The sequence below is a fragment of the Limulus polyphemus genome, unplaced genomic scaffold (assembly GCF_000517525.1).
Source record: "Limulus polyphemus unplaced genomic scaffold, Limulus_polyphemus-2.1.2 Scaffold5073, whole genome shotgun sequence".
In the NCBI taxonomy this organism is placed as follows: Eukaryota; Metazoa; Arthropoda; class Merostomata; order Xiphosura; family Limulidae; genus Limulus; species Limulus polyphemus.
The window spans coordinates 48,240-60,218 of record NW_013670683.1 but is presented as its reverse complement, the minus strand read 5'-3'; the positions used below and the strand labels follow the sequence as shown (position 1 = coordinate 60,218).

Here is an 11,979-nt window from a genome sequence, read left to right as displayed (position 1 = left end):
CCAATATGTTCGATATGGTCAACCTGACACGTATGGAGGACCTGTCCAATATGTTTAGTATGTTTGATATGGTCGACCTAACATGTATGGAGGACCTGTCCAATATGTTCAATATGGTCAACCCGACATGTATGGAGGACCTGTCCAATGTGTTCAGCATGTTTGATATGGTCAACCTAACATGTATGGAGGACCTATCCAATATGTTCAGTATGTTTGATATGGTCAACCTGACATGTATGGAGGATCTATCCAATATGTTCAGTATGTTTGATATGGTTGACCTAACATGTATGGAGGATCTATCCAATATGTTCAGTATGTTTGATATGGTCAACCCGACATGTATGGAGGACCTGTCCAATATGTTCAGTATGTTTGATATGGTCAACCTAACACGTATGGAGGACCTGTCCAATATGTTCAGTACGTTTGATATGGTTGACCTAACATGTATGGAGGATCTATCCAATATGTTCTGTATGTTTGATATGGTCAACCTGACATGTATGGAGGACCTATCCAATATGTTCAGTATGTTTGATATGGTCAACCTAACATGTATGGAGGATCTATCCAATATGTTCAGTATGCTTGATATGGTCAACCTAACATGTATGGAGGATCTATCCAATATGTTCAGTATGTTTGATATGGTCAACCTAACATGTATGGAGAACCTGTCCAATATGTTCAGTATGTTTGATATGGTCAACCTGACATGTATGGAGGACCTATCCAATATGTTCAGTATGGTCAACCTGACATGAATGGAGGACCTGTCCAATATGTTCAGTATGTTTGATATGGTCAACCTGACATGTATGGAGGACCTATCCAATATGTTCAGTATGTTTGATATGGTCAACCTCACATGTATGGAGAACCTATCCAATATGTTCAGTATGTTTGATATGGTCAACCTAACATGTATGGAGGACCTATCCAATATGTTCAGTATGTTTGATATGGTCAACCTGAGATGTATGTCCAATATGTTCAGTTTGTTTTTTTACAAATATTATATATCATTGAGGTTTGAAGACAAGGTCTTTCATCAAATTCTGCTTATGTACTGTTGATAAAAAGTACATCAGATCAAAACAACAATATAAAACAGCAAATTTATGTTTGAAATAGTGTTTCAAAAATGTTGTTTTGGAATTAGATTAAAAATAATAAAACCGAAGATACAGATAAGTACAGTATTAAATGAAAGGTTAAAATTAATTACTGTATCATCGTGAGAACTAAACAGCATAAAGGTTATTTACAAACTGAAAAATAAAAACTTCAATTAACTAAACACATTACCCTCTGTAAGCTTCAGCTCAAACAAAACAAGGAAAAAGAAAAATAGCCACATGCAGAATTAACATCAACCCGGGTGGAAATTATGAAAAGCTGTTAACAGGAGTTAAATCTGTATGGAAGAAAAAACTTTCAATATAAACTATTCATTGTTCTTCAAACTTACAAGAACAGTAACTGCTGGGTTCATATCTCAGAGCAGTAATTTTGAAATATGTAACACCAGTATTAATTGTCATGGTATTTATTCACCTACAAAGTTGATGTTTTTAAGAGCTTTCACCAAATTTACCTAATTCTTGTAGGTATATTTTGTTTTTATAAAAGTCTTGGTCAGTTTAGTGCTTTCTTTAATTAAAAAAACGAAACATACATAAAATTATTTGCCAATCTTTCTGAAGGCGTAACGGGTACAACGTAACGAAACATTTTTTATGTCGTTACCGATGCACTCCTATCTCTGTACTTTTATTCATCTCAAAGAGATGGAAATAAGTGTTGAAGATAAATGACGTAAGAAAAAAAACTGACCTTAACCAGCCACAGAAGCTTTAATGAAAATCTTCTGAACATACCTCGGCCAGAAAGATTAAGCCATCCCAAGTCATCTTACATACTGAGTTCTTATGGACTCCATCTTTCCCTTCCAGTTCAGACTGACGAGTAATCCCTCTTCCCACACGATCAGGTATTTCAGTACCATGTTGAAGACCCCAATTAAAGGATGCAGGGACGGAATGGGGTACTGGCTGCTCTCCTCTATCTTCACTGCAATGCTATAAAATGTACGCAAAAATCTGGATTTATAAGTTACTTTTGTTACTGATATTCATGCTTCACAAAATATACCAAATGGGTACATTCATTGCATTTGGTAATTATAACAGCTAAGCCAGATGAAGGGCATATACCTGAAACACGGTTAATAAAAGATGTTTTTCGGTTTAGAATATCTCTTGCAAAAATCATGTTACATAGTACTTTGTGCTATCTACAAATGTTGTAAAGATTAACAGCTTTATAAACACATATTAAGTAAGAAAGACGAAACACAAATTTACAATAATGTGAAATTAATTACCTGACTAGTTTTGATGTTAACAGAAACTAATAACTTTCTAATATGTCAAACAAATAAATATATAGTCAATGTTCAGCAATAGTACAGTCAGGCCAAATGTAAGAGTACTAACAAGAAACAGTAAAACAAGTAAAATTTCAAACTATAAAAATAACAATTACAGTTCTTAAAGTTCTGTTTGATTGTTTGGATTTCCCGCAAAACTACACGAGGACTATCTGTGCCAGCTGTCCCTAATTTAGCAATGTGAGACTAGAGGGAAGGCAGCTAGTCATCACCACCCAACACTAACTCTTGGGCTACTCTTTTACCAACGAATAGTGGGATTGACCATCACATTATAACACCTCCACGGCTGAAAGGGCGAGCACGTTTGGTGGGACGGGGATTCGAACCAGCGACCCTCAGATTGCGAGTCGAGTACCCTAACCACCTGGCCATGCCAGGCCAGTTCTGTTTGAAACATCCAAAGTTTGAAAATCAAAGGAGTTGAAATGTGAGATCATTGCAGTGATCGTTGAAAACATACAACTAATGAAAAATCTGCTTTTCAAAGTCACCTATTTCATTGAAAACTTTAATTTAAAATACCCGATTCAAGTTCAAGACACTTGAGCTGTATCTAGATTTTAAATATTTTTGAAGTTCTGCAGAGTAAATATGGTTGCAAGTGTCAAAAAAAAAATTTTTTTTATATTTAGTTACAGCCATGTCACTAACAATAGCTAATATCCAATTTTTATGGCAAGTTTTGTTAGATTAAAAATTCTTAGTTCAAACAAACCTAAGGTATCAAGTTTCTATCACTTGTGGTTTACAACCAATGCAGATCAGAATGTTGTGAAATAAATACTAAACATTTTTTATCAGTACATCAACTTAAGTATTAATTTTAAGCAATGCAGTGTTAAAAAAATTGTTAAATTAAAAAAGAAAATTACTGACTTTTCTTTGTCAAGTTATCAAATACAAAGTTGAAGTCAAATATCAAGTAGTTTGTCGTAAGAGTTTTATTTCTGTTTGAACTAAGTCAAATTACCATTCACCATATAATTATCAAAATACATTTTTTCAAAGAGTTTAACACTTATTTGTGCATGCTCTGTACGTAAAAACTTGAGACTTTCACAATTATAATGGATACAAAACTAGAAGCAACTTGTTTTGGTAACAAAATTTATGTAATTTGGGAAGTTATGTTCCTGTTTAGCTACAAATGATATATCTTGTTACTTTTTGTAAAGGTGGACATTAAAACATACTAACATGATACTCACTTCCCATGTTTCCAACATAAAAATCCATGATTCAAACATACTAACATGATATCACTTCCCATGTTTTCAACATTAAAACCCATGATTCAAACATACTCTAACATGCTTCCAACATAAATGTCAAACAATACAAAATAATGTATTATTTTCATTAACCACAACTCTTATTTAAACGTTATATAACACAAAATAACGTTTTCATTATTTAAACATCATATATAAACATTACACAACGTACAATATTCCAGTTTTTCATTATTCATGCATTTGATATAAACATCAATACAGCTTACTGCAGTGTTTTTATTATTCCCTTTTCTGATCTAAATGTTAAATAATATACCTGTTGAGATTTCTGCTGTTGTTTGTTGGTAATGGACTTGCATTCCTTTACAATGTTTCCCATTTTATAACAAGCATAGCATCTCTTCTGTCATTTAACCTCCTGTCACCTTTGGTAAACTCTTGCTTCTGGTCAGCCATTACTGCTGGACATTCTTGGACTTGCCAGTTATACTACCTCCATGGGCTTCTGCCAGCTTGATCATCTCGTTTACGTCTTTTGGCATCCTCTCCTTTAGGAACAGTGACATGTCAGTTGAACATGTGGTAATGAACTGTTCGCATACTAATAGGTCAGTCCATCTGGTGAAATATTGCCACAGACGTGCCACAAACTGAAATACAGTTTCTCCAGTGTCAGGTTTGACTCCTCTGAACTTCCTACGAAAACCTTTTTCAGTAAGTTCGTATTGTTTCAGTAAAGCCACTTTTACTTTGTCATAACCCATGCCATCTTCTGATGTCGTGCCTGCAAGTACTTGTAGGCCTTTTCCTGTGAGAAATGGGCTGAGACAGACTGCCCAGTCGCCTCTGTCCCAGTTCTGACTTTGGGCAAATCTTTCATATCTCTCCAGGAAAGCATCCATGTCATCTTTATGTTCATCAAATTTGGGCAGCTTCAGTCGGCTGGCCCTGACTCCAATGTCATTTTTGGGTCCTTCTTCCTTCGGGTGGGTTATTTTTACTATCTTAATTTGTACTCTTATTCTTTATCTTTCTATTTCCAGTTTTTCCTTTTTGTCATTTTCTTCTCTCTCTCAGTTTGTATCTTTTTTTTCTGTTGCCGTTCTTCTCTCTTTAGTTCTTGTTATTGTTTAACAAACTCTCGTTGTTCACTGTCTTTTAACCCAGGTTGAGATCCTCTTTGTACTCATTTATCAAAATCAACTGACATGGTTGTATAGCGTAATTGTAATCTCTACACTATTTTCATTACTACAACACTTGTGAGAATTTAGGCCTACTTATTTCCGCTGTCGTTCACGTTTTCTTCTATCGTCGTTTACCACTGTATAATCCTGGCTGTGGCTCACCAATTGTCAGAACTTAAAATAGAATTCTTTTTGCCAATTATCAAAATAAAAGGCTTTTATTTATAATTCTTAATAGTAAAATATATATATTAAGTTGTTGTTAGGCTTAGGATTATTCTACAGTAGGTGTCTGTGACTTGTTAACGATAAATTCAATGATGAATAAACGGCACTCACTTCACTTGTTTTCAAAATAATATATATATTCAGTACAAGTTAACGTACGTACAATAAATTCTTCAACACTATAGATATTATGGGCATATCATAAATACTATATATGTAGTTCTCTCCTTGTCAAATATCCACTTAGGCCTATTCAATTACTTTAGAATTTCAGTTGACAAGCCGAACTATCTTCTCTATTACCATTGCACTAGTACTCTGTGTGTGATTCACTTACAACTGTGACACGATAAACATTTTGTTTTCCTTCTTCTAAATATCTTCTGTTCCTTTTGTCAAAGTACACTCAGACTGATTCAATTACTTTAGAAACACGTTTTTACGGAATAAATTATTTACAGTATTACACTCTAACATATTAAATGTTAGGCCTATCACTTTTACGGTAGTTAACTTCACGTTAAACTTCTCCTTGCCTGTAACTATACTCTTTTTTTGCTTATGTGTGTCTGCTGTTTCCGCTCTTCTCATACTGATTATATGTTTATCACTTAATCATCTGGCCTTCTAGAAATCTCTATATTCTCGATGTCAATGTATTGCATGCAACATTGAATAGTCTCAACATCAATGAATTATAAACAAAACTTCCTACAATTGTCTGCTTTTAACTGTAATTATAACAAAACTAAACAATCATGAAATATTCAATCACAAAATAAATAAGAATAATACCTACACCAAACAGTCTTTTATATCATGACAATACCAAAGCGTTTTTCATTCATCAACACCTTTGATCTAAACACTAAATAATAAGTCATATTGTAGTTTTTCATTCATCAACACCTCTGATCTAAACACTAAATAATACAGGATACTGTAATGTTTTTAACAATTTACACCTTTGATATAAACATGACAATACACAATATACTAGTTGTTGTCATTTTTCACGCGTCTGATCTAAACATTATGGAATATTCTAATAAGCCATGAGTTAAAAAAAGAAGAATGTGTTATAATACATCAGCTATATTACATCTTCGACATCCAGTGTTTATGGGACCTCGTGTTTAGTACCAGGGCTAATCAGGCCATTTAGGATACAACTGACATAATATTGTTCTAAGCACTATATTATATATATACATCTAAACAATCTTCCTGAAAAACAAGTGTTATAATTAAGAAAGTGAATTGTAATTATTATCAATTTCATTTAAGCCATTTATATATCAGATTTTCAGGGTAAAACTTAACACACACTATTGTTTATTCATATTTATTACGATAGTATGCCGTATCCACAACTCTAATCCATTCAATGGTAAGTTTGGGTATTAATTATTCCTACTGAAGGTTTCTTTTTTTTTTTTAATTTACACAGGTAATACAAGAATACTCTTTCAAACTTTTGATTAAATTTACACAGGTAATACAAGAATACTCTTTCAAACTTTTGATTAAATTTACACAGGTAATACAAGAATACTCTTTCAAACTTTTGATTAAATTTACACAGGTAATACAAGAATACTCTTTCAAACTTTTGATTAAATTTACACAGGTAATACAAGAATACTCTTTCAAACTTTTGATTAAATTTACATTGGTAATACAAGAATACTCTTTCAAACTTTTGATTAAATTTACACAGGTAATACAAGAATACTCTTTCAAACTTTTGATTAAATTTACACAGGTAATACAAGAATACTCTTTCAAACTTTTGATTAAATTTACACAGGTAATACAAGAATACTCTTTCAAACTTTTGATTAAATTGATAATAAAGTACAAAGTCTACAATTATCTAGTGTTTTAGTTACCTTGAGACCTCCACATCTCCGGCTAAGTAGCCTATTGCGTCTCTCAGCCCATCTCTCTCTCTCAGTTTGGTCATGGTCATTTAATCCGAAGAAAGATACCGTTTCCTTCTTTACATATCTAAAAATGGAGTCAGGTATACAGTTATGTTCATAATGTAAACGTAAAGTCATACAAACTTTTCTAACTTTACATAACTAGGTGTACATTATTCATGTCAGAAAAATATGTAGGTTCGATAAGTGTTGATACAAAAACCCTATAATCCAAGTCCTTCCGAAAGGTGGGCCTTTCTTCTTTTATAGAGAATTTGGCATACAGAAACATAAGAGGACACATGCTGTAAGATAAGAATACTGGTGTTACAGAGAGATCCGAGCGTGATCGCTGAGGAAAGCAGGCTGTTGTGACAAGTACTAACAACAAACTCTGAAGTTCAAAGTTAGGAGATAATTTCCACCGTGTGAAACAAAAAACTGATTTCCAGGTTGACATTTAATCTCAACATTACAGAGCTTCAAAAAAAGGGGCCAAAAAAGATGCCTGAATATGAATAGCAAAACCTCATTAATTTAGTGATGGACAATTCAGAGTACTCGCAGGGTGGATGAATATACACGAATATAAACGAATCTTCACAACGGGAAATTTAAGCAATAATCTCTATAACCACATTCTGAATTAGAACATCTTTTTCTAAAACATCCACTTTTTATGATCAGTAAACCACACAAGACACCTCGAGTTAAGTAGGGATCAATTAGAACAAAAACGTGTGCACTTGCAGTGGGTACCAATTTATGACATGTTCCTGGGAATGGCCTTCTGTTCAGAAAGTATCAGTTCACGATATTTTTCACGCGAACAACTGTCACAATAGGGATATACATATAAACTATAACAAATATATAAACTAAGCCTCAAAAGTGACGTTTTTCTCAGTCATAAAATATCGTCCACAACTACTAAAAGACATGCCTGATTAAGCAACTGCTTGCTACGAGTTATTATGGGACAAAAAGTCTTTCAGCTTTAAGATTAATAACACATGGGGGGCTTGTAGGTCTATATGCTATTAAGTAATAATATACACAAATTCAATGTTTAGATTTTGAATCTTAAAAGAGGATCCATTTGATTCTTATGACTTTTTATATTGTGTGTAACAGAGGCAACTCAGAATCCTCATAGTTTTATTAGTTGATTATTTTATATGTCTTCAATAATTATACAGATTTAACAACAAAAGTGGCATATTGTCATTATCTTCACGCAAATCGTGATTTCATCGAAACCAGTGACTTACAGAATATAAAATACCTAGTACGTATATTTCTTTCTTGTATAAACAGACGCCACATTTTAATTACACTGGTATTTCTGTGCAGAAGATATTAAAAGGACAGGGGGTTCATTGACTTGAGGGGAGGTTTATTATATATACAGTTTGCATGCCCACTTTTGCTAGTTTTCACCTTTAACCTTACTGATCGATAACTACCGACAGAATCGACTATCCAGATGAACTACTACATCACGAATGTTTCAATTAAAGATGTATTAAATTAATACTTCTGATTCATATTTCTAATGGACTTCAATGAGATACCTGTTAAAAGTATTTTGGTTTCTGAACTGATAAGTTTGATTAGTAACTTTAATATTGAAAGTATTAAATATTAGCTTTACAAACATAAGCCAAACTTGTCTTTAGCAGATATATTTCTTTCTCAGAAGTACTAGCTTATGAACTAACGTATTTCTTAGGATCTTTAATTAATATTCCCATTGATTCTAACATTTCCTTTTTCTACTGGTTTTGCTATCACCACTAATCAGAGTGGGAGTACTGAACAAACCAATAAAGTCACAGAATCCTAATCTTACTTCACCAATAGCCTTGAAGTTATCGACCGATGAACAGAAATCTTTTATAACCATAATCAACTATTGGTTTAAGGAAGAAGAAAATAAAAACCTCGAAGAATCCAATTAGTTTGGCAAAGTTTGCTCCAATGAGCCTAACCAACTTGAGTTAAAAAGACAACAAAAATGTGATTTCTCTCATTGCCTATCTCATGTACATTTTTTAACGAGTAGTATTGTTAAATATACATGAAAATTGTCTGTCGATTAGAACCATCTTTCTTTTTAACATACAAAATTGTCACATTAGCTTAGCAAATCAACATTACAGATTTATATAATATATATATATAAGGCTAGTAAATAACTAAGTCAGCAAACAAACACGTCCACTTTCTTTGAGATATTTTTCTTATAAAACTATATTGAAATGTACTTTTGTTTTGCAAAAATGCTGTTTCATGCTATTTATAAGAAACAGTTACCTCGAGCGTGAAGAAGACATTGCCCGTCTAGCAGCCAGTTTGCCATTTCTGTACGTTTAACCAATTTTCATTATATACAAAATAACATAATTAATACTATAATTATTTGTCAATAACACTTACTCTTTCACAGATTTTGAACGTGCTAAAGCTTTTTGTTTCATGGACTGTTGCCTGGAGACTGGCCTCTGCTCTTCAGAATGATACCTCATGGGTGGCCTAGGTGGCACAATCCCCTGTCTGTCTCCAACGTACATGGGGTTTTCAATAACTGTGGTTAATTTTGGAGTATTATCTTTATGTTGTTTTTGGTCAGTGTTTTTTAGACATGCCGCCTGATCCATTTCGGCACAGGGTATCAGCTATAATTTATGAAAGAGAAAATTAACAATCATACAAACCTCTTAATCAATAAAAAGTAAATTTAGTAAGAAACATGATACATAAGAAATAAATGGATGTATGATGTGGGAATTAAATCACCAAAAAAGTTTATTTACACAAATCCGCACTAAGAATACACCTAGTCTCTCAAGAGTTCATGTGCATTTTCCTCTTTACAACTTCCCCAAAAAACGAAGAAGTGAACCAGTACTAGATAAACATCTATGTTACCTAACCAACACCAATTTACGTCCAGATAAGACATCCATCTTTACACAGTTAATTAGATATTGAAATTTTGTTTTTACAGGTTTTAATATTAAGTCTTAAAAATTACTCAGTTTGTGAAATAATGTGTTTTCATATTGTGATTTCATTCCAACTGAAAATATATCACAAGACCATGTACGATACTCATTTATAAACAGTTGACAAGAATAAATGTAATATTTACATGTTTAGGTTCATAGAGCTAAATTGTCATTTGTTGGACGTAATCTTGTTTAACATAATCTTGTAACATATCTACACACTTTCTAATATCTTTAATGTAAGTAGTAATATTTAACATAATCTTGTAACATATCTACACACTTTCTAATATCTTTAATGTAAGTAGTAATATTTAACATAATCTTGTAACATATCTACACACTTTCTAATATATTTATATTTCTTCACAATATGATTCTAATAACATTTCTGCACTTTTTCTAATATCTTTACACTCCTTCACAGTAACATATCTGCACTCTTTCCAATATCTTTACACTCCTTCACAGTAACATATCTGCACTTTTTCTAATATCTTTACACTCCTTCACAGTAACATATCTGCACTGTTTCCAATATCTTTACACTCCTTCACAGTAACATATCTACACACTTTCCAATATCTTTACACTCCTTCACAGTAACATATCTGCACTCTTTCTAATATCTTTACACTCCTTCGTAGTAACTTTTCAATATGTTGACAGTATGCACAGTTTGTAAATGAAGTTTCAACACCATCTTATATATGGTTACAAAAACTTTTATTTTTAAATTCAACTTTTTTAGAAAACTTATTCTAGTACTCTTGCCAGCTCTTTTTTTTACTACATCTAAACCCTCAGCTGAAGGCTTCAAGTTTCTAGCAACAATCACACCTAAACCTTTCTCTTTTTTTCAACTCAAAACAAAAGCTCTTTTCACACACACACACAAAAAAAGTAAATAAGATTTTAAACACGTGATAAAGGTAACAAACGGGCATCTGAACCATCAAGGTCGACCCGTTATCTACAAGAGCAACCAACGTAAGCATCGAACCCAAATGTAGTCCTTAACATTTTATATATATACAATTAAAGAACTGAAACTAAGGGGACAACACATCATCAAGCAAATCTTTCAACAAGTTTACCATTCTTTCTTCTGGATTTAGGCTCCTAAATTATTATCCCTTCCATTCCTTGTCATTTAACTAATCAACATTATTACTATCAAGCAAATTATCCAAGATCTTGATAATTTCAAACAAATGAATCATGTCATCTCTCTAGTCCAAGGAAAAATAAAGTCTCTAAACATATTTAAATAATCAGTATTTTTTAAACTGGCTACGACTGTTAACAGCCAATCTATAAAAGCTTTCCAACACACTGACATTTTTACGTAATAGAGGGAACACGATACTCAAACTTTAGATACCAACTTTTACTTGTGTCAATGCATAACTAAACATGTCACATAACACCACACAGTAACTATGTCTAGAACTACCATTTGGAACCACATGGATCCCATCAAATTTTTAAACATGTTTTTCTAAGCTATTTATACACCATCTTGGTTGTGGGTTCATGACTTTTGTGGTTACACATTTCCAAATAACATCCGAGTCATACATAAAAAGTTAATCAAAAATATCAACAATGCTACAGGTGCTAGATCCAATTAAATGTTTAAATATTATATCAATTTAATAAAACACTGAAAAAGTGGTATTTTTTTTATACAAATAACTATATATTATTCGTCCTTTCCAGACTTCAAGTTCAACAGAGCAGCTATGAAGACTTTCCACTGTCTTCAGTCTTTTCTTTCCAGACCTCACGTTTAACAGAGCAGCTATGAAGACTTTCCACTGTCTTCAGTCTTTTCTTTCCAGACCTTAAGTTTAACAGAGCAGCTATGAAGACTTTCCACTGTCTTCAGTCTTTTCTTTCCAGACCTTAATTTCAACAGAGCAGCTATGA

General features: G+C 32.7%; 1 protein-coding gene across 1 annotated transcript in view; it reads right to left on the bottom strand.

Annotated features, from left to right (window-relative positions):
* The window catches only part of LOC106472087 (inactive rhomboid protein 2-like), a gene marked incomplete at its 3' end in the record, with an annotated part of 31,363 nt that overhangs the window by 9,078 nt on the left and 10,306 nt on the right, over positions 1–11,979 (bottom strand). Inside the window, exons 2-4 of the mRNA XM_013932718.2 lie at positions 9,476–9,714; positions 7,004–7,121; positions 1,887–2,087 (exon numbers count right to left, since the gene is read on the bottom strand). Of these exons, the coding sequence (XP_013788172.1) occupies positions 1,887–2,087; positions 7,004–7,121; positions 9,476–9,696 (540 nt within the window). The remainder of the gene's footprint in view (positions 1–1,886; positions 2,088–7,003; positions 7,122–9,475; positions 9,715–11,979) is intronic.